The sequence below is a fragment of the Phyllopteryx taeniolatus genome, chromosome 2, assembly GCF_024500385.1.
Source record: "Phyllopteryx taeniolatus isolate TA_2022b chromosome 2, UOR_Ptae_1.2, whole genome shotgun sequence".
Classification (NCBI taxonomy): domain Eukaryota; kingdom Metazoa; phylum Chordata; class Actinopteri; order Syngnathiformes; family Syngnathidae; genus Phyllopteryx; species Phyllopteryx taeniolatus.
The window spans coordinates 14,092,346-14,114,812 of NC_084503.1; the positions used below are offsets into that span (position 1 = coordinate 14,092,346).

At 43.4% G+C, this 22,467-nt stretch overlaps 1 protein-coding gene across 3 annotated transcripts in view; it reads left to right on the forward strand.

Moving 5' to 3' along the window:
• Positions 1 to 22,467, forward strand: part of kcnq1.1 (potassium voltage-gated channel, KQT-like subfamily, member 1.1) — a 36,346-nt gene that overhangs the window by 6,931 nt on the left and 6,948 nt on the right. For 2 of the 3 annotated variants that reach the window (XM_061762069.1, XM_061762060.1), the window contains exons 3-11: positions 3,366 to 3,492; positions 3,903 to 3,981; positions 4,992 to 5,088; positions 8,066 to 8,188; positions 8,781 to 8,891; positions 9,367 to 9,462; positions 9,598 to 9,714; positions 10,673 to 10,790; positions 21,221 to 21,347. In XM_061762069.1, coding sequence (XP_061618053.1) covers positions 3,366 to 3,492; positions 3,903 to 3,981; positions 4,992 to 5,088; positions 8,066 to 8,188; positions 8,781 to 8,891; positions 9,367 to 9,462; positions 9,598 to 9,714; positions 10,673 to 10,790; positions 21,221 to 21,347 — 995 coding nt within the window. Of the gene's footprint in view, positions 1 to 656; positions 1,190 to 1,310; positions 1,476 to 3,365; positions 3,493 to 3,902; positions 3,982 to 4,991; positions 5,089 to 8,065; positions 8,189 to 8,780; positions 8,892 to 9,366; positions 9,463 to 9,597; positions 9,715 to 10,672; positions 10,791 to 21,220; positions 21,348 to 22,467 lie in introns of all 3 variants that reach the window. The other variant, XM_061762078.1, reaches the window with a different exon arrangement.

A 22,467-nucleotide genomic window follows, 5' to 3' on the forward strand; every position in this document is an offset into this window, starting at 1 on the left:
GGGGATTTACGTCACTTTTTAAGTGGATAAAATTTAGGGAAAGTGACGAGAAACCTTTTTATCAGTCTCGTAATCTGAAGGTTGCTACACTTTATAACATTTTGAGTTCTAGATGACAGAGGTTTACTTAAACTCAGAACACACACAAAATACGACCAAGAGTGGAATTTTATAGTATATTTAATGACATCTTCAAGGGATCTAGAAATGCACAAAAGGGGTCTATCTAAAGAAAGTAAATAACGCTAATAATGATAAAAAGAAGAAAATAGGCATGCGAAAGGGGTAATAGAACATCGTGTGTTGGACTAAAGTTGGAAGGTGAGCGTTTGTTGCGTCCTGTGCGGAGGGGAGAGAGAGGACAAAGCTAACAGCTGACAAAGGATATTAAAATCGCAAAGGAAAACTATGCAGAATAGATAGAAAACCAGTTTACTGCTCACGACTCTGCATCAGTATGGTGTGGATTACACTAACGAACCTACTACAAGCAACCATCCTCCCAAGATGAGTACAATAAAGGACTGGCTGACGCCTTGAACACCTTCTACTGCAGATTTGAAAAGGACACTTTCCCACCCCACACCCACCCAGCCGCACCACTGACCACCATCACACCTCTGACTCCTCCTTCTGTGTTGACCATCCATGAACAGGAAGTGAGATGTATCTTCAAACAACAACGGATCAACAAAGCATCGGGCCCAGACCTTGCGTCCCCATCCTGCCTCAAAGTCTGCGTGGACCAGCTCGTTCCAGCCAGATCTTCAATATATCTCTGGAACTGTGTGAAATACCATCTTGTTTCAAACGCACCACCATCATCCTAGTCCCCAAGAAACATGCAATCTCAGGACTGAATGACTACATACCTGTCGCCCTGACATCTGTGGTCATGAAGTCCTTTGAAGGCCTCATGCTGAACCACCTCAAGAGCGTCAAAGGACCCATGCTGGAGCCCCTGCAGTTTGCCTACGGAGCAAACAGGTCTGTGGATGACGCAGTCAAGATGGGACTGCACTTCATCCTCGATGGCGGTGGGACCTACATGAGGATCCTGTTGGTAAAGTTCAGCTCTGCGTTCAACACCATCATTCCCGAACTACTCTCCTCCAAGCTTGTCCAGCTCAGCGTCTCGCCTACCATCTGCCGGTGGATTTACAGCTTCCTGATGGGCAGGACATAGCAGGTGAGGCTGGGGGACACCACCTCATCCACATGCACCACCAGCACTCGGGCAAGCCAAGGATGTGTCCTCTCTCCGCTGTGCTTCTCTCTCTACATGAACGACTTCACCTCAACGCGCCCAGCTGTCAAACTCCTGACATTTGCAGATGACATCACAGTCATCGGCCTCATCAAAGACGGTGACAAACCTGCGTATTGACAGCAAGTGGAGCAGCTGGGGCTTTGGTGCGGCCGACACAACCTGTTGTCATACGAGAGCAACTCCAACTACTGAAGACAAATTCCTTGTGAGTTTTTGACATACTTTGACATACATTCTGATTCTGAACATGGTGGCCCCTGGAATGGATGGAAATTGATGAATTTATCTGTTTAATTCTTATTCCATGAATGTAATATTAATACCATGTTTGACGAGTGGTGGCACATACAACATACAGTATTTTTGCAAAAAATAAAAAAATAATCAAAATTGGGCTCAGGTCGAACGGCACGGTGGGCGACTGGTTAGAGCGTCAGCCTCACAGTTCTGAGGACCCGGGTTCAATCCCCGGCCCCGCCTGTGTGGAGTTTGCATGTTCTCCCCGTGCCTGCGTGGGTTTTCTCCAGGCACTCCGGTTTCCTCCCACATCCCAAAAACATGCATTAATTGGAGACTCTAAATTGCCCGTAGGTGTGACTGTGAGTGCGAATGGTTGTTTGTTTGTATGTGCCCTGCGATTGGCTGGCAACCAGTTCAGGGTGTACCCCGCCTCCTGCCCGATGACAGCTGGGATAGGCTCCAGCACGCCCGCGACCCCACTGAGGAGAAGCGGCTCAGAAAATGGATGGATGGATGGATGCAGAAGTAATACTTCCTCATTGAAACCAGTTCATTAATTTCTACGTTGGTGTAATTATGTGGCTTAATTGATATTTGTTGTTTGGACACACCACTGGGGAAAAAGTTGGAATCTCTATAGTTATATTATATATTGCTAATATATTGTGTAAAGAAAATGCTGTTTATGGTTTTATCACAGACAGCAATTCTGTAGCTGTATTTCTAATTGTCAAAGTGAATAAAAATAAATAAAATCCCATTGAAAATGCCCACAATAAATGTTTTTTTCTGACACACCAAATACACACGATCAAGGAGCCACACTTTGGTAAACAACCTGCTTATCTTTGTACCTTCAAGGTTACTGTACATGTTTGGATTCTAGGGATATATTTACATTTATCTATTTTAATGGATTTCAATGGCATTCACAAGTCTCAGGAAACATTCATGTTTTAATGTTTGGAAGCCAGCCTAAGCTAACAGTGAATCATGCCCCTTTGGTAGTGGGTGTGGATGTGTCAAAAGTCTGGACGGCAGAATCTGTATAAATGAAAAGTGAACAATTCCAAGCGCATAAAAAACAGATTTACACACAAACAGGAGAATATGGCCCCAGCTGGTCTCTTTTTGTAAATGTCACTCAAAAGATTGTGTAACCATTGTGTGGAGTCAGACATATTGTTTCCTCACCCTTTCCCAGAGTGTATAACGATAACTTATTCATGATTTACATTTAGTTAAAATTTTCATTTTTCTTCCTCTTTATAGTTTAACAGATTAGTTTCATCGAGGCACTTCAAACTATGTACTTGAATGAGGGGTGTTGTAAACAGATGAACAGTATTACTATTGAATTCATTATGCTTATATATTCAATACATAAATATATTTAAATCAGCAGTCGTGATGCATTGAAAGTCTGCTTGATGTGTACAGATATAGTGTACCATAATTTTAATTGTAGTTTTTGCGGGGGAGTTACAGCATTCATTACCATTACCAATGAGCATTTAGTAAATAGAACTCTCAGGAACTGATGAAGAGTACGGTGGGAAATATATGTAATGTTCCACAAATTTATGAAATGAACCACATAGAGTACACTAGAATTAAGTGTCATAGTTCAGAATAATATGAGTGAAAGTAACTCCTAAAATATAAATGTAATGTGAAGGTTTGGACAAACGTACGTATTTGTCAGGACACATTTTGAAAATCTTTGTTCATTTACCCATCCAGGGGAATTCATTATAGAGTTGTCTGAAAGAGGGTGACAGTACAATGGTGTTCTTTCTATTGCTGGTTAACGTCTTCTGTCTTTTTAAATCTAATCTCGTTCCTCCCTTCTCAGGAGATTTTCCTTGTGGTCTTCTTAGGGGTGGAATATCTTGTCCGGCTTTGGTCAGCAGGTTGCCGCAGTATATATGTCGGCATCTGTGGACGACTACGATTTGCAAGAAAGCCAATAATTATTATAGGTGTGAACTTTATACACACACACACACACACACACACACACACACATAAAACAAACACGCCACAACAAAACCAAGCAAATACAAATCCAGTGCAACTAGTGCAATGTCATAAAATGAAGTTACAGTTTTCTTTATTAAGTGTTAACTTTGTTATTTAAAAAAACAACAACAGTTAATGTTATAACTAAAATTATGCAATGAAATGTCTGTATGTTGTCTTTGATTTCTTGTATTTTTTTGTCTTAAAAAACATTCTTGAATTTGCTTTATGGTAATCTTCTGATACTTTTCAATATCTTATTTTTAGTCTAATCAGACCAAATATGGACTGTTGTTATATTGCAGTTTTGGTACATTTTCACACCAAGGTCAAATTTATTCAAGCCTTTCATTCTCAATTCTCTCCACAGATCTGATTGTTGTGGTTTCCTCCATAATTGTGCTAACAGTTGGCTCCAATGGACAAGTGTTTGCAACCTCTGCTATTCGGTAAGACTCCATGCAAAGTACAATTGGAAAAAAAACGGAAAATGGGAGGGGGGAATGGAGAAAAAAGCGCAATGTTGCTCTTCGGGAAAAGCTCTACATAGTTCTTCGTTTACTTTCTTTTGTGAATCCAATAAAAATATTTACAAATAAATAAATAGGTACATGTGCTTTGCCCCAACTGTACATTTGGGGCTGATTTTTCATTTGAAAACCACAGTGGCTTTGCCAATTAATGAAATTTGATTTGATTGAAATGGTTTTCTTTCGTTGATCAATCAAAATTTGCTTTAGCAATCATTGTACTTCAGCAGCCAATACGAGCCCAAGTAAATTAAACTCCTGTGTGACTGCATGTTCATCATATACTCACTTTTTACTGCATTTTAATCAATATTTATGTTTTCAATACTGTAAAGTATTTATATTACGTATTACATTCCACAAAAAAAATCGATGATACAGCAGATCCGCGGTAGGAGAACCATAATATAGTGGGCAAACACTGTACTACACATGCAATGTTTGTACCTGAGTACCTGTATGCAATGAGTAAAAGTACAAGTATCTTAATAGAAGATACCTTTGCTAGAGTTCGTCATCTTGTAGAATATTACTTGAATAAATGTCTTAAAGTAACTGACATTTGATGTACTTAAGTATTAAAATTAAGCATGGGAAGTAAAAGTAATGGTTTTAAAACAAATTAAGTGGTTAGAATTTTTACCCCTACTGGTATCTCTCCCACATTGGGTGATACTATTCTTCTGCTTTGTGCGCCGCAGTTCAGCCATTACATCAACGAACAATTTCTTCAGATGTTGCAGTCATGTGTAATGAAGATGATTATGGGAAATGTATTGGATTAAAAGTATACATTTTATTTAAGAAATGTAGTGGAGTAAAAATCAAAGTTGCCAGAAGTATAGATATTGATTCTACTCAAGTACAGTAACAAAGGCATAACAATATTGGTGTCACCCTTTAAACATGCCATTATGTTCTTATTTCAGGGGGATCCGTTTCCTGCAGATACTCCGTATGCTCCACGTAGACCGCCAGGGAGGAACATGGCGTCTCCTGGGGTCTGTTGTCTATGCCCATCGCAGGGTACTCAATTTTTTTCAAGTACAAAACTCTCAGGGTCTTCTGATTTTCATTAATATTAGCATTAATCATTTGAGCGTACTTTGATATTACCACACTTTAAACTTGTAAAGTCTCAATGTTGGAAAAAAACACCCAAGAATATAGAAAGAAGAGCTCAAAAAAATCTACGGTGAGGGATATTTAGGGCCAAAGAGACAAAAAGAACTTCAGCTTCCTACTGAGTTGTATTAAGCTGAGAGGTGACTATGATTACCTACCCTTATTAACACAGTAGTTTCACTTTTCAAAGTCCAGAGCTTTCTGCTGTGCTGACTTCAGTTAGCTTCCGCTAATGACCAAATTGCTCCTGACAAAGGCTGGTCATTTACTGCCACTGACAGCGGCGAACTGTATTTACTGACATTGGTTTTCTGAAGCTGGCACGCTGGATGACTGGTTAGCACATCTGCCTCACAGTTCTGCGTACCATGGTTCAAATCCCGGCCCTGCCTGCAGTCACCCTCTTGGAGCTTGGGGAGTGCTTTGTGTCTCTCTCTCTCTCTCTCTCTCTCTCTCTCTCAGAATCAGAATCAGATCTCTCTCTCTTCACTGCACTGCCTGTGCTACCAATGCATGGTGTGGTGGGATGCTTTTTCTAGTGTCCAAACACCTGTAAGAACCTGTGAGTTGATATAAACAGTTGTAAGTTAGGGCAGTTGACTAAAACTTCAGTTTTGTTCTGGTTAAGTTGAAGAAAATTCTATGCTATCCAGGATTTATATAAAATACAGTTAAAAAGAGTATCCATTGGACTGGTGTCATAAGGTGACGGAGATGTAAAGCTGCGTATCCATGCCTCTTGATGACACCGCCAAGAGGGAGCATATACAAATTTAATAGAAAAGGGGCTCAAATGTATCCCTGCGGCACACCACATTTCATAGATTTCTGAAGAGCATGTATCCAAAGATACCATAAAGGTTCTGTCAGGGAGGTAGGATAACTGGATAAGAACCATCTGTGGAAAGTACCTGATAGGCGAAGCCGCTGTTTAAGTCTGTTTAAAAGAATAGTGTGGTCTACGGTATCAAAGGCAGCACTAAGATCCCTCTGAACCAACACTGTTAATTTACTGTTATCAACTTTGACTCGAAAATCATTTAACATTTTTGAGGAGGGCAGTCTCAGTGCTGCAGTTCATCGTAAAACCAGACTCATACAGTACTTTTCAAGAATATTAAAATTTGCTAAAAAGTCAGCGAGTTGAATAAAAACAGGTTTTTCTAAAATTTTGCTTAAAAATGGTACTGGTCAGTTAGATACAGGTCGGTAGTTGTTAAAATCATTACAATCAAAATTGCTCTTCTTCAGAAGGGGCCTTCTCACTGCTTCTCAAAGTAGCCACAAACTGTGCACTAATAGATATGCGCATGCATGATTATATACTCTCACTATTTCATTAGTTGCTAATGCTTAATCTAATGAGACCTATAGTGTATACAACTAGGTTTTTCAAATATCAGTTTTGACAGGCCTTCGACCGTGTCCCTCGGGGAGTCCTGTGGGGGGTGCTTCGGGAGTATAGGGTACCAAACCCCCTGATACGTGCTGTTCGGTCCCTGTACAACCGGAGTCAGAGTTTGGTCCGTTTATATTTATCATCATAAGGGGACTATGAGCCGCAGTTTTTCTTGTCCCTCACCTAGGACCTGTTTGCCAAGGGTGACCCTACCAGGGATGTAAAGCCCCAGACAACTTATCTCCTAGGATCATCGGGACACACACACCCCTCCACCACGATAAGGTGACGGTTTAGGTAGGGATAATATCTGCCCGGAGTCCCTAAAGGGTCTGGATCTTGTGGGTCTGTCCTGGTGGACAAAATTGCATGGACATCGGGGACAGTGTCTCTGGATTGGCAGACTGTGGTGATCGTCCCCCTTTATAAGAAGGGGAACCGGAGGGTGTGCTCCAACTACAGGGAGATCACACTTCTCAGCCTCCCTGGTAAGGTCTATTCGGGGGTGCTGGAGAGGAGGGTCCTTCGGGAAGCCAAATCTCAAATTCAGGAGGAGCGTTGTGGTTCATGTCCTGGCCGTGGGACAGTGGACCAGCTCTACCCCCTCGGCAGGGTTCTCAAGGGGGCATGGGAGTTTGCGGACTGTGTTTTGTGGACTTGGAGAAGGCGTTTGACCGTGTCCCCCGGGGAGTCCTGTGGGGGGTGCTTCGGGAGTATGGGGTACCGAATCCCCTGATAAGTGCAGTTCGTTCCCTGTACGACCAGTGTCAGAGTTTGGTCCGCATTGGCGGATCGACAGGCGGATCGGTGCAGCATCTGCAGTGATGCGGAGTTTTTATTGGTCCGTTGTGATGAAGAAGGAGCTAAGCCGAAAGGCGAAGGTCTCAATATACTGGTCGATCTACGTTCCTACCCTCACCCATAGTCACGAGTTGTGACCGAAAGAACAAGATCCCGGATTCAAGCGGTCGAAATGAGTTTCCTCCGCAGGGTGTCCGGGCTCTCCCTTAGCGATAGGATGAGAAGCTCGGTCAACCGGGAGGGGCTCAGTGTAGAGCTGCTGCTCCTCCGCAATGAGAGGAGCCAGTTGAGGTGGCTCGGGAATCTGAGTAGGATGCCTCCTGGACGCCTCCCCGGTAAGGTGTTCTGGACATGTCCCACAGGGAGGAGACACCGGGGACGACCCAGGACACGCTGAATAGACAATGTCTCCCGGCTGGCCTGGGAATGCCTTGGGATCCCTCCCGTACTCTGTGGATGAAGTGGCTGGGAGAGTTAAGTCTGGGCTTCCCTGCTAAAGCTACTGTCCCCGCGACCTGACCCCGGATCAGCGGAAGAAAATGCATAAAGTGATGTTTTTCGATTCAGAGCAAATAAAATAAAAACAATTGGACAGCTATTTTTATATTGCAAAAAATATATCACTTCATAACTGAATGCTTTCCAAACAATCCTCGTCTTTTTGTGTGTGTATTTCAGGAGCTGATCATGACCCTTTATATTGGCTTTCTGAGCCTGATCTTCGCCTCATACTTTGTCTACCTGGCAGAAAAAGAAACCTACAACTTTGGAACCTATGCTGATTCCCTGTGGTGGGGAGTGGTAAGAATATGTTAGAGGGTGTTATATCATCATTATGTCAAGTCATTGTCGTAATTTATTATAAAATTGTTGAAAAAATGTGTGCCAAAATCAGGTCAGGTTTGCAGACGTCTGACCATTCTAGCAGTTGGAGTTCAGTTTTAGTTATTCTAATTGTTTAAACGGCATGCTGGAAAACATGTGCTGCATAGTTATCTTTGACATAGTTATTTTGCTTATTTATTTATTTAACTAGTATCACAAACAGAGACATGAACTGTTTGATATAGACAGTTTCATTATCCGTTTGCCCTGTTTATTGTCTTTTTTTTTTTCAAAAAACGTGTTAGTAGCTTTCAAGTGTTGTTAAAAATGGTCTTGCTTGTGTACATTATTTTGGAAAGTGAAATGTCACTTGTAAGCCTTTTATAACAAACTTTGGGCACATCTCATGGGGCCCAAGTGAAATAAGCAAACCTAGCAGTGCCGATGGTGTCGACGGTGTGTTTTTTTTTTTCTCAATTGATTTGATCACATTATTTTTTTGTTATGTTATAGTGTTGTTGTTCATATGGTTAATGAATTTGCTTCCAATCCCATGTGTTTGTCCAAGATAACAGTGACGACCATTGGCTATGGAGACCTCATACCTCAGACGTGGCTTGGGAAGATCATTGCATCTTGTTTCTCTGTCTTTGCCATATCCTTCTTTGCACTCCCTGCAGTAAGTGGAAGCAGGCACTGCAATACGAGGCTCAAATGCCTGCTCTTTAGGTCCAGGGTTCATACCTGTTCTTGAAAATGGTTTATATTCAAGGAAATTGAAAATGAACTTTAACTACTTTTGTGATGAGCTACCGTAATTTCTTGTGTATAATGCGCATTTTCTTCCCAGAAAAATTGTCAAAAGTCAATGGTGCGCATTATACATAGGTATAGGGGAAATGGAAAAAACTAACTTTCACATTTTATAAATGTATGCCGCCATCTAGTGGTTATAAAAAGCTGTACACTTTCATTCCAAAACGGCACCGCCCCCTAGAGGTTATGCGTATTATACATAGGTGCGCATTATACACAAGAAATTACGGTGATTATTTATTAGACAAATATTTATTACCATGGCTGAACTGTTTTTGGCCAAGCTGCAGCCCACCAATATGCTGCTGGACTTCAATGAGCTATGATTTTCTTTACAGGGAATTTTAGGCTCAGGCTTTGCACTGGAGGTTCAGCAGAAACAAAGACGGAAACATTTTAATAGACAAATCCCTGCTGCTGCTAGTGTCATTCAGGTATTCGACCATAAAATATGATCGACCCAGTCTGATTTGTTGTTATATAGGGTAACCGTGACTCTTCCTTGTACAACAGGTACTGTACATTGAATCTGCTTGTAACATCATATTTCTCGTCTCTCTCCTCTACAGACATCATGGAGGTGTTTTGCAGTGGAAAACTGTGATTCAGCCACGTTTAAGATGTTCTTGGTAAAGAGATCCAACACACCTAAATCCTCACTATCGACGCCAATGCCCAAGGAATCGGTTGGTACTTTTTTTTTTTTTTTATAGTCTCCTTTAAAATGAGTTAATATCTTTACATGGCCAAAGGTCTTTAAAGAAATGTGACCACGGTTAATTTAGCCTTAACCAAAACGGGATCACTTGCAAGTAATTTTGATAATCTATAATCGATCTGATAGTCTATCTATTGTAATTTCAAAGAAATATCATCAGAATTGTTACTGACTTTATAAAAAATGACTAACAGATCCTCCAGTCACTGTTTTACTTTGCTGCGTGCACTTAACCAACTTCTCAAATGTGGTTGTGGTGTGGTTGTAATTGGGAACTTGTTAAAAAAAAGAAAGATCACACAAAAGAGCCACGATCATTTGAATATTAGTCCACACTAAGGCATTTATTTAAAATCTAGGTGTGATAAGAGGGAGACACAATGCAAGGTGTGATCCTCATCAAAACATGTGATCCATGCATCCATTTTTTTTATAGTGCTTGTCTTTATTAGCATCGCAGGTGAGCTTGAATTTACACCAGCTGAGTTTGGTCAAGAGGTGGGGTACACTCTGGACTGGTCGCCAGTCGATCGCAGGGCAGAGATGGACAGATACATTAGACACTCACATATGGACGATTTAGAGCCTTCATTTAACCTAAAATGCAGGTTCTTGGTATGTGAGAGAAAGCTCGAGTACCTGAATAAAATCCCATGCAAGCACAGGGAAAACATGCAAATTTCAAACAGGAAGGCAGACGTGCTAGTGTGATTAGTCGAAAATTTGACATATTTTGGCTGTTATTTGGACATTTTAAATGCCATAACTATCTAACAAAACATAGCATCCAGTAGCATATCCACCACGCTGGAGTAGGTCACCTCTGGGTGTTGTGCATGCACATGTTGCATAGAGAGAAAATAGTTAAATACTTTACTATTTGCCTAGGACATTTTGTTGAGCTGAGATGTTTGTTTCATTGACAGGCGAAGAAATTGAACAAGGACATCACTTCAAATTTTCTCACAGCTCCTAGCATCTCTGCGTTCGACAGTGAGAGCAACAACTTTCTGAGCTCTGATGCGTACAGCACTATCGACCTCGGTAAGGCAGATAAGACCATGTGGTCCCGGAATCCTTTCAGTCCAGTGTAAATGATGAGTCTATTTCAAGATTCATCATTCATTAATCTGAATAACATATCCATTTGGATGAAAACTATACATACAATGGAGAAGTACAAATGTGTTCTGGTTGGGACACTCTCTCTTCATCACACATGGACGAGTACATTGCAGCATCAAAACAAGAGATTGCACAACTGAACCTACAAAAGTCCTCTCGGGATATGATGAAGAATGTGATGATAAGAAGCAAATCAAATTATGAAGGCGTTATTTCAGTATCAGCTGAGTGAGAATGTGAGTTGTGCATGCAACAAACATGTCTGCTTACATACAGTATGTGATAAAAATAAAAATAAATAATGACTCGTTTTTTTCCCCACATCTCGTCTGCTGTCCATGTCTAGTTATACAGTAGCTCTTTTGCATGATTATGAGAGGGATTCATGATTAGATAAGGAAAAGTATATGTTTTAGTCCCAATGTACAAACAGAGTAAATGTAACGTCATCATTTCAACCTAACTTTCTCATCAATCATACACAGAGATGCTTTATCAAAAGAACCCTCACAATACTGTAACCCTAGTCAATCAATTTTCTACACCGCTTATCCCCACTAGGGTCACAGGTGAGCTGGAGCCTATTACAGCTAACTTTGGGCGGGGTACACCCTGAACCAAAGCTGCTCTGAGCAGGACACATAAAGACAAACATCACATCTAAGGACAGTTTACTTTTTGAAATGCAGAAGTACCCAGAGCAAACCCACAAAATCACAGAGAGAACATGCTAGCTCCACACAGGAAGACTGAACCTGGATTTGAAACCCTAACCTCAAAACTGTGAGAAGTGCTTACCACTCCCCACCATGCCGCCTTGGATCAGTCAATGGACAGAAAATACACTAAATCAAAAAGGTCTATGATGACGAAAAACACTATTGTTGTGATCAGGCTTTTCACTTTTATCACCCTTTGTCAATATTTTGTATTAAATGTATGCATTTATTTCTTCTTGTCGTGTTGCGTGCTTTGTATTAATGATATTTTACGGCGTGTCATAATTTTTATCTTCACACTTTCATTCATTTGCACATTGAAAGGATCTTTTGAAACGCTGTGCAGAAATAATATTACCTACCATTAATGCCTTAGGCCAAAACAATATCAGAATGGGATAATACATTTTGAATAGTTTCTGATCTTTTGAGTACAGTACATGCAACACACACCAACTGAATCACCTACAGAGCTTTGATTGCTCAACATGACAGAGCTTAGGGTTTGCCACGTGTACACGTAATTAACCTGTGTGGAGTTTGGATGTTCTCCCTGTGCTTGTGTGGGTTTCTTGCGCATGCTCCCGTTTCCTCCATCCATCCATTTTCTACCGCTTATCCGAGGTCAGGTCAGGGGGGCAGTAGCTTTAGCAGGGACGCCCAGACTTCCCTCTCCCCAGCCACTTCATCCAGCTCTTCCGGGGGGATCCCGAGGCGTTCCCAGGCCAGCCGAGAGAGGTAGTCTCTCCAGCGTGTCCTGGGTCGTCCTCTGGGTCTCCTCCCGGTGGGACGTGCCCGGAACACCTCACCAGGGAGGCATCCAAATCAGATGCCCCAGCCACCTCATCTGGCTCCTCTCAACGTGGAGGCACAGCGGCTCTACTCTGAGCTCCTCCCAGGTGACCGAGCTTCTTACCCTATCTCTAAGGGAGACCCCGGACACCCTGCTCAGGAAACTCATTTCGGCCACTTAAATCCGGGATCTTGTTCTTTCGGTCACGACCCACAGCATAGGTGAAAGTAGGTGAGGGTAGGAACGTAGATCGACAGGTAAATTGAGAGCTTCGCCTTTCGGCTGAGCTCCATCTTTATCACAACGGACCGATACAAAGTCTGCATCACTGCAGATGCTGCACCGATCCGCCTGTCGATCTCCTGTTTCATTCTTCCCTCACCCGTGAACAAGACCCAAGATATTTTAACTCCTCCACTTGGGGCAGGATCTCATCCCCGACCCGGAGAGGGCACCCCACCCTTTTCCAACTGAGGACCATGGTCTCAGATTTAGAGGTGCTGATTCTCATCCCAGCCGCTTCACACTCCAGTGAGATTGGAGATCACGGCTTGATGAAGCCAACAGAACCACATCATCTGCAAAAAGCAGAGATGCAATACTGAGGCCACCAAACCGGACCCCCTTTACGCCTTGGCTGTGCCTATAAATTCTGCCCATAAAAGTTATGAACAGAATCGGTGACAAAGGTTAGTCTTGGAGGTGTCCAACCCTCACCGGAAACGAGTCCGACTTACTGCCGGCAATGCGGGCCAAACTCTGACACCGGTCGTAAAGGGACCGAACAGCCCGTACAAGGAGGTTCGGTACCCCATACTCCCGAAGCACCCCCCACAGGACTCCCCGAGGGACACGGTCGAACGTCTTCTCCAAGTCCACAAAACACATGTAGACCGGTTGGGGGAACTACCATGCACCCTCGAGGACCCTGCCGAGGGTGTAGAGCTGGTCCACTGTCCACCAGGATGAAAACCACACAGCTCCTCCTGAATCTGAGATTCAACTTCCTGACGGACCCTCCTCTCCAGCACCCCTGAATAGACCTTACCAGGGACGCTGAGGAGTGCGATCCCCCTGTAGTTGGAACACACCCTCCAGTCCCCCTTCTTAAAAAGGGGGACCACCATCCCAGTCTGCCAATCCAGAGGCACTGTCCCCGATGTCCACGCGATGTTGCAGAGGCGTGTAAACCAGGACCAGCCCCACAACATCCAGAGCCTTTAGGAACTCCGGGCGAATCTCATCCACCCCCGGGGCCTTGCCACCAAGGAGCTTTATAACCACCTCGTGGACCTCAACCCCAGATATAGGAGAGCCGGGCCTCAGAGAACCCAGACTCTGCTTTCTCATGGGAAGGCGTGTCGGTGGAATTGAGGAGGTCTTCAAAGTATTCTCCCCACCGACTCACAACGTCCCGAGTCGAGGTCAGCAGCACCCCATCCCCACTATACACAGTGTTAATGGTGCACTGCTTCCCCCTCCTGAGACGCCGGATGGTGGACCAGAATTTCCTTGAGGCAGTCCGGAAGTCTTTCTCCATGGCCTCACCAAACTCCTCCCACGTCCGAGTTTTTGCTTCAGCGACAACCAAAGCCGCTTTCGCTTGGCCATCCGGTACCCATCAGCTTGGGCATCCGGTACCCATCAGCTGCCTCGGAACTTGTTCCACTTGGACTCGATGTCCCCCGCCTCCCCGGGAACATGAGCAAAGTTTTGTCAGAGGTGGGAGTTGAAACTCCTTCTGACAGGGGATTCTGCCAGACGTTCCCAACAGACCCTCAAAATATGTTTGGGCCTGCCACGTCGGACCGGCATCTTCCCCCACCATCGGAGCCAACTCACCACCAGGTGGTGATCAGTTGACAGCTTCGCCCCTCTCTTCACCGAGTGTCAAAGACATGCGGCCGCAAGTCCGATGACACGACCACAAATTCAATCATTGAACTGCGACCTTGGGTGTCCTGGGGCCAAGTGCACGTGTGGACACCCTTATGCTTGAACATGGTGTTCGTTATGGACAATCCGTGATGAGCACAGAAGTCCAATAACAGAACGCCGCTCGGGTTCTGATCGGGGGGCATTCCTCCCGTTCGCGCCCTCACAGGTCTCACTGTCATTGCCCACGTGAGCATTGAAGTCCCCCAGCAGAACGATGGTGTCCCCAGCGGGAGCGCTCTCCAGCACCCCCTCTAAGGACTCCAAAAAGGGTGGGTACTCTGAACTGCAGTTTGGTGCATAGGCACAAACAACAGTCAGGACCTATTCTCCCACCCGAAGGCGGAGGGAGGCTATCATCTCGTCCACCAGGATGAACCCCAACATACAGGCGCCGAGCCGGGGGGCAATAAGTATACCCACACCTGCTCGGCGCCTCTCACTGTGGGCAACTCCAGAGTGGAAGAGAGTCCAACCCCTCTTGAGAAGACTGGTACCAGAGCCCAATCCTTGTGTGGCGGCGGATCTTAACCATTGGGCCACGGCTGCCAATGGAGGACAGAAAAGGACAGGATGTGGGAAAATGAGCAAGGCAGTGCTACTGTCGAGTGGTGCGGTGGGATTCTTTTTTAGTGTCTAAACACCAGTAAGAACCTGTGAGTTGATATGTTAGTATAACCTGTGTTGTTTTTAGTGATTCCAGCACAAGTAATTAAAGTCTAGTGTTTCTATCAATCTTACACCATATCCCATGCATGTTAGTCAACTGGTGTACGGAGTTGCTGAGCCGGCACATCGAGGAAGGGTCAGCCCCTACACCCTGACATCTCTCCTTGCATACCTGAATATTTCTGTGTGTTGTGCAACACGAAATATTGAAAAAATATATATTTTAGAAAAGAAAAATATTTATTTATTGATGTTCAAGAGCCTACCATGTTCATGAATAAGATTATTTGGACATGAATTTAAGGTCAATTGTTTCAGAATGTTGGGAAAAGTATGGTATCTAATACTGTATGTATCCTAATTATCCTTGCAAGGTAAGGATCAGCTCATGATCCAAAGCATATCATATCATGTCTAAAACATGGTGGAGGCGGTGCTATGGGATGGGTATGTGTAGCTGGTCGTGAAATAAAGGCTCAGCAGTGTTTTTTGACAGAAACAACATGAATTGTGATGTGTATCGGGCTATAAAGCGGGTCCTCGGTTTGCAATGGTCCAGATATATGACATTTTGAGATTACGAATACCAGTAAAATAACAAATAAGAATGTGTCACAAAAAGGCCCATTCAGTTATCGTTGTACTTACTGTTTTTCATTTAATTGTTTGTTGTATATTTCTAGTTTGTAATAGTTTTTCGTACAGATATTTATTGTAATGAATATTAATTTATTACTTCTCCAATGGTGTAGGTTAGTGATGGACTCCTGTGCATTCTGATTTACAAATTATTAAGAGAAATTATAAAATATACAAATTCGTGTTACATTGCCGCCGTAGGAGCGGATCTCCATTGTAACTCGAGGACCCCATGTACCCTCAGCTCACATTCAGCCGAATGCTTAGTGTGAGTTGGGTAAGGTTTTACAATCATTTAAGATGACCAATGAGAATAATTCCCTCTTCAAATGATGGATGTGAAAACAGTCCTCTTCCGTACAAACTGTTCAAAAATTTAAATGGCACTGAAAAGGGAGGAAAGCACAACACATTTTTGTGTGGAGGACATCTTTCATTATTTTGTGGCATTCTGCTGCTTCCTGAGCTTCTGACTTTTTTGATTATTAATTTCCTTTCAACTATCTTTTTCTCCTTCGTCTTCATATTTGTCTCCACAGTTTAGCGCAGTGTCTCGCTGTGGAAGGAGGCATTGACCTGTTGTTACTGTCCACATCTTGCACATCTCATCTCTTTTATTGTTATTAACGATCACTTTCTAACCACAATCAACCCATGTCAGGACATACTGTTATTGTCTGTTACTTTTAAACACATTTGTGTTACATTCACATTCTTGTCACCATAATTTGTAATAAGATTTGAAAAACCATTTATTACTGTCTTTATTTTATAATCATGTGAAACTAAATTGAAGGAAGCAATACTGCTGTAGGTGTTGGACTTTTTTTTTGGTGCAGTTTCAAAATGCTATTTCATTTGTGACATACACACATTATGTCACACTATTCTCAGTCCAGTCACACCTTCTTCTGACTTTTATTTATTTATTTATTTTGTATTTTTTTACACACATCGAACACACTTCCCTCAGCATTTGTTGCTTTTCTTAAGGGCACATTGGGAATGCTCAGGAAACAAACAGGAATCTCTCCATCAATCAGTATTCACATATCCATTTTTTGGAGGTTTGGTCCCAAGAAGGTATCAAACCTGCAACCCACACTACACAAGCTCTCGTCAGGCAGGTAGTAATGGGCTGTCATTCATGTTCTTTGTTTGTATATTCACATAAAAAAACAAATACCTATCACACAGAGGCTTCAACACTTATTCTTGCTAATGTATGTTTCACAGCAAAAGTAAGACAGACTTCTTTTTTCAGTTTAAAATTGCTATTCTGTTGTGCTGCAGGCATAATCGTTGCAGTATTAGCTCAATCTTGTCTGCTTGAAAAGGCATCCGCTGTCCAAATTATAGCAGAGAACATGCAGCCCCAGATGAAAGGAACCTGCTATTGTGCAAATTCCTAATAAAGCGATTAGACAATTATAGATGAGCCGGGGCTGAAATGACAGCTCTATTTTCAGCTTTACAACAAAAAACATTAGCTAGAACTATTATCATTATAATCACCACTCTGTTCTTTTTTGACAATCCTCATTTTCCAATTCTATTAGAGTAATGTACAACCCCAATTCCAATGAAGTTGGGACATTGTGATAAACCTAAATAAAAACAGAATACAATGATTTGCAAATCATGTTAGACCTATATTTAATTGAATACACTACAAAGACATGATATTTAATGTTGAAACTGAGAAACTTTATTGTTTTTAGCAAATAATCATTAAATTTGAATTTTATGGCTGCAACACGTTCCAAAAAAGCTGGGACAGGGTCATGTTTACCACTGTGTTACATCATCTTTTCTTTTAACAACACTCAATAAACATTTGGGAACTGAGGACACTAATTGTGAAGCTTTGTGGAATTCGTTCCCATTCTTGCTTGATGTGCAGCTTCAGCTGTTCAACAGTCCGGGGTCTCCGTTGTCGTATTTTACGCTTCATAATGCGCCACACATTTTCAATGGGAGACAGGTCTGGACACAGGCAGGCCAGTCTAGTACCCACACTCTTTTACTACATAGCCACGCTGTTGTAACACGTGCAGAATGTGGGTTGGCATTGTCTTGCTGAAATAAGCAGGGGCGTCCATGAAAACGACGTTGCTTGGATGGCAGCATATGTTTCTCCAAAACCTGTATGTACCATTCAGTATGAATGCTGCCGTCACAGATGTGTAAGTTACCCATGCCATTGGCACTAACACAGCCCCATACCATCACAGATGCTGGCTTTTGAACTTTGCATCCATAACAGTAAGGATGGTTCTTTTCCTCTTTGGCCCGAAGGACACGACGTCCACAATTTCCAAAAACAATTTGAAATGTGGACTCGTTGGACCACAGAACACTTTTCCGCTTTGCATCAGTCTATCTTAGATGAGCTCAGGCCCAGAGAAGCCGGCGGCGTTTCTGGGTGTTGTTGATAAATGGCTTTTGCTTTGCATAGTAGAGTTTCAAGATGCACTTATGGATGTAGCGGCAAACTGTATTTACTGACATATAATGTATAATAATAATATAATAATCCTGTATAATCGAGCTAGAAACCAGCTGACTAAAGAAATTAACTTTGGAAAGAGGATCTATGCAGCAAAGTTGGAAAATCAGTTTAGTGCAAACGACTCTAAATCAGTCTGGCATGCATTCCAATCGCTGACTAATTACAAGCGACGATCCCCCCAAGCTGAGAACAATAGCACACTAGCCAACGACTTGAATACCTTCTACTGCTGATTTGAAAAGGACAGTTTCACACCACACACCGACCCGGCCACACCCGCGACCACAATCACACCTCTGACTTCTGCGTTAACCATCCATGAACAGGATGTGAGACGCATCTTCAAACATCAAAAGATTAACAAAGCGGCAGGCCCAGACCATGTGGGCCTGCCAGACCATGTGGCCCAGACCATCCTGCCTCAAAGTCTGCGCGGACCAGCTCGCTCCAGTCTTCACTCAGATCTTCAATAAATCTCTGGAAATGTGCGAAGTTCCATCCTGTTTCAAACGCTCCACCATCATTCTAGTCCCCAAGAAACCTGCAATCTCGGGTCTGAATGACTACAGGCCTGTCGCTTTGACATCTGTGGTCATGAAGTCCTTTGAACGTCTCGTGCTGGACCACCTGAAGAGTGTCACAGGTCCCCTGCTGGACCCCCTGCAGTTTGCCTACCAAGCGAACAGGTCTGCGGATGATGCAGTCAACATGGGACTGCAATTCATCCTAGAACACCTCAACATTGCAGGGACCTACGCGAGGATCCTGTTCGTGGACTTCAGCTCAGCGTTCAACACCATCATCCCTGAACTCCTTTCATCCAAGGTTCTCCAGCTCAGCGTCTCACCTGCCATCTGCCAGTGGATTTACAGCTTTCTGACGGGCAGGACACAGCAGGTCAGGCTGGGGGAGGCCACCTCATCCACACGCAGCATCAGCACTGGGGCGCCCCAAGGTTGTGTCCTCTCTCCGCTGCTCTTCTCTCTCTACACGAACGACTGCACCTCAGCGAACCCGACTGTCAAACTCCTGAAGTTTGCAAATGACAACACTGTCATCGGCCTCATCAAGGACGGTGACGAGTCTGCATATCGACAGGAAGCGGAGCGGCTGGAGCTGTGGTGCGGCCGACACAACCTGGAGCTGAACACGCTCAAGACTGTAGAGATGATCGTGTACTTCAGGAGGCATCCTTCGCCACAGCTGCCCCTCACGTTGTCCAGCTGCCTTGTGCCAACCATCAAGACCTTCAAGTTCCTGGGAATTACAATCTCTCAGGACCTGAAGTGGGCGACCAACATCAACTCCGTCCTCAAAAAGGCCCAGCAGAGGATGTACTTCCTGCGGCTTCTGAGAAAGCACGGCCTGCCACCGGAGCTGCTGAGACAGTTCTACACAGCGGTCATCGAATCAGTCCTGTGTTCTTCCATCACAGTCTGGTTTGGTGCTGCTACAAAAAAGGACAAACTCCGACTGCAACGGACAATCAAAACTGCTGAAAGGATTGTCGGTACCCCCCTACCCACCCTTGAGGACTTGCATGCTGCCAGAACTAAGACAAGGTCGTGCAAAATCCTCTCGGACCCTCCACACCCCGGTGACCAGCTCTTCCAGCTCCTTCCCTCAGGTAGGCGCTACCGATCAATGCAAACTAGAACTAGTAGACATTCCAACAGCTTCTTCCCTCTTGCAATCAACTTCTTAAACAGCTAACCTATAATTCCATTACAACAAGCTGGCAATTTTTTGACTTGAGTTCGTTGTTACATTTCTGTGGTCAATTATGTATTACTCGTGCACTCACTGTGGTTGTCTCGCCATGCTGCACTATTTGCATATACTGGCCACTCATGCCAGAGTAGCATCTGCTCCATTTGCACACTGATTGAGGAGTATCTGTAACATTTGCACAACCAACATTGTCCCAGATTATCGCACTACTCGTCACTTTAAAACGCATACACTCCTTGAAGTCTCAGTGCCCTTTGCACAATGGTCATTGCACCAGACTATTGCAATATTAGTCATTCGAACTGCTAGAGGACTCTGCATCTTTTTGCACAATTGTTTTTTGTCAATGTCTTTATGTCTCCAAAGTGTTCTGTAAATTGACTGTCTGTTGTATTAGAGCGGCTCCAACTACCGGAGACAAATTCCTTGTGTGTTTTGGACATACTTGGCAAATAAAGATGATTCTGATTCTGATTCTGATTGGTTTTCTGAAGTGTTCCTGAGCCCATGTGGTGATATCCTTTACACATTGATGTCGGTTTTTGACGCAGTGCCGCCTGAGGGATCGAAGGTCACGGTTATTCAATGTTGGTTTTCGGCCTTGATGCTTGCATGCAGTGATTTGTCCAGATTCTCTGAACCCCTTGATGATATTATGGACCGTAGATGATGAAATCCCTAAATTCCTTGCAATTGTAGGTTGAGGAACATTGTCCTTAAACTGTTCGACTATTTTCTCACACACTAGTTCACAAAGAGGTGAACCTCGCCCCATCTTTGCTTGTGAATGACTGAGCAATTCAGGGAAGCTCCTTTTATACTCAATCATGGCACCCACATGTTCCCAATTGGCCTGTTCACCTGTGGGATGTTCCAAACAGGTGTTCAATGAGCATTCCTCAACTTTCTCAGTCGTTTTTGCCACCTGTCCCAGCTTTTTTGGAACGTGTTGCAGCCATAAAATTCTCAGTTAATGATTATTTGTGAAAAACAATCAAGTTTATCAGTTTGAACATTAAATATCTTGTCTTTGTAGTGTATTCAATTAAATATAGGTTGAACATGATTTGCAAATCATTGTATTCTGTTGTTATTTATGTTTAACACAACATCCCAACTTCATTGGAATTGGGGTTGTACTTTTAAAAGGGCAATTTTCATGTTCATTCAAATAATCTTTGTCATTACTTATTTAGTCATAAATCTAACAAAAAATAAAGATGTCAAAGATATATCTAATAGCTATGACTGTAAACTATTACCATTCCAAAATGGTAATGTTTGAAAAGGTTCACAGTGTCACACCCTCTATAAAAGCTATCGACCATAATATGAGTGTGTTTATCTCTAGATAAAAGTCCTGGACTTCCGGATGTTCATTCTCCCAATGGCCATAAGAGGAACTGCAGTTTTGCGGATGACCTGGAACAGGAGTCAGAGCGAGACAGTGCACTGACTCCAGCTACCTCCATATCACAGTGAGTTTAGTCTCAGTCACTCTGCAATTGCCATGTTACAGTTATTCCATGACAACGTGGAAATTAGCGTTCTAAAGGGTGACATTACCTCAACCATAAGGACTCTGGCTTTGGAACGGAGGGTCACAGTTTGAGCTCCACTTTTGTGTCTCCACACAGACAAATATTTTAAGATTGCAACCAGTCGTTAGAGTGATGATGCGCGTCTCCATACTGACTACTGTTACCAACCTCCTCCCCCCATACCCCTGACCTCAACTCAGTGGCACAGCACTGTTTGTGAGTCCCATCACTCTGCCAACTCTCCTTGCATGCCTCCATAATTCCTACGTGCGTGGTTGGGTTCATAATGTAACTGTGTTACATTAACACAAACTATTTACAAACCATTGGCACGCTATTTACAGTCACGTTCCTCTAGGTGTGTGTGTTTGTGTGTGTATATACATCGCGGCATGATGGGCGACCGGTTAGCACACACTTGCCTCACAGTTCTGAGGTCCCTGCTTCAAATCCAGCCCGTGGAGTTTGCATGTTCTGCCCGAGCCTTCGTGGGATTTTCTCTGGTTTCCTCCCACATTCCAAAAACATTCATGGTAGGTTGATTGAAGACTCGAAATTGTCCATAGGTGTGAATGTGAGTGTGAATTGTTGTCTATATGTGCCCTGCGATTGGCTGACGACCAGTTCAGGATGTACCACGCCTCTCGCCCAAACTCAGCTGAGCTAGATGCCAGCACACCCGGGACTCTAGTGAGGGTAAGCAGTTCAGGAATGTCATTTGCTGTGTTTTGGTTGCCTGTTGTGTAATGCCTTCCTTTCGCTGCCTGCAGTGTTGCCTAGGAGCTGTAGGCGGAGCCACCACGTCGCACCTGCCGGCAATTTGCTCTTGGGTGCATTTCAGGGTGGCTCATGCTGGAGGAAGGTGCTGGAGTTTTACTTGTGCTGTAGTTTTTTTTATCTGCCATACTTGAGTCACGCCATTTCCAGTGGTACTTAAGGTTTATGTAAGTACTACTGTGATTAAGTGTTTCTGTTTTGTAAAGTATATTCGGTTTACCAGAGTACCTAAAATTGGTTTTGGTATGTCAAATTTAGTATTTGGTGTTTTTGTATTGAC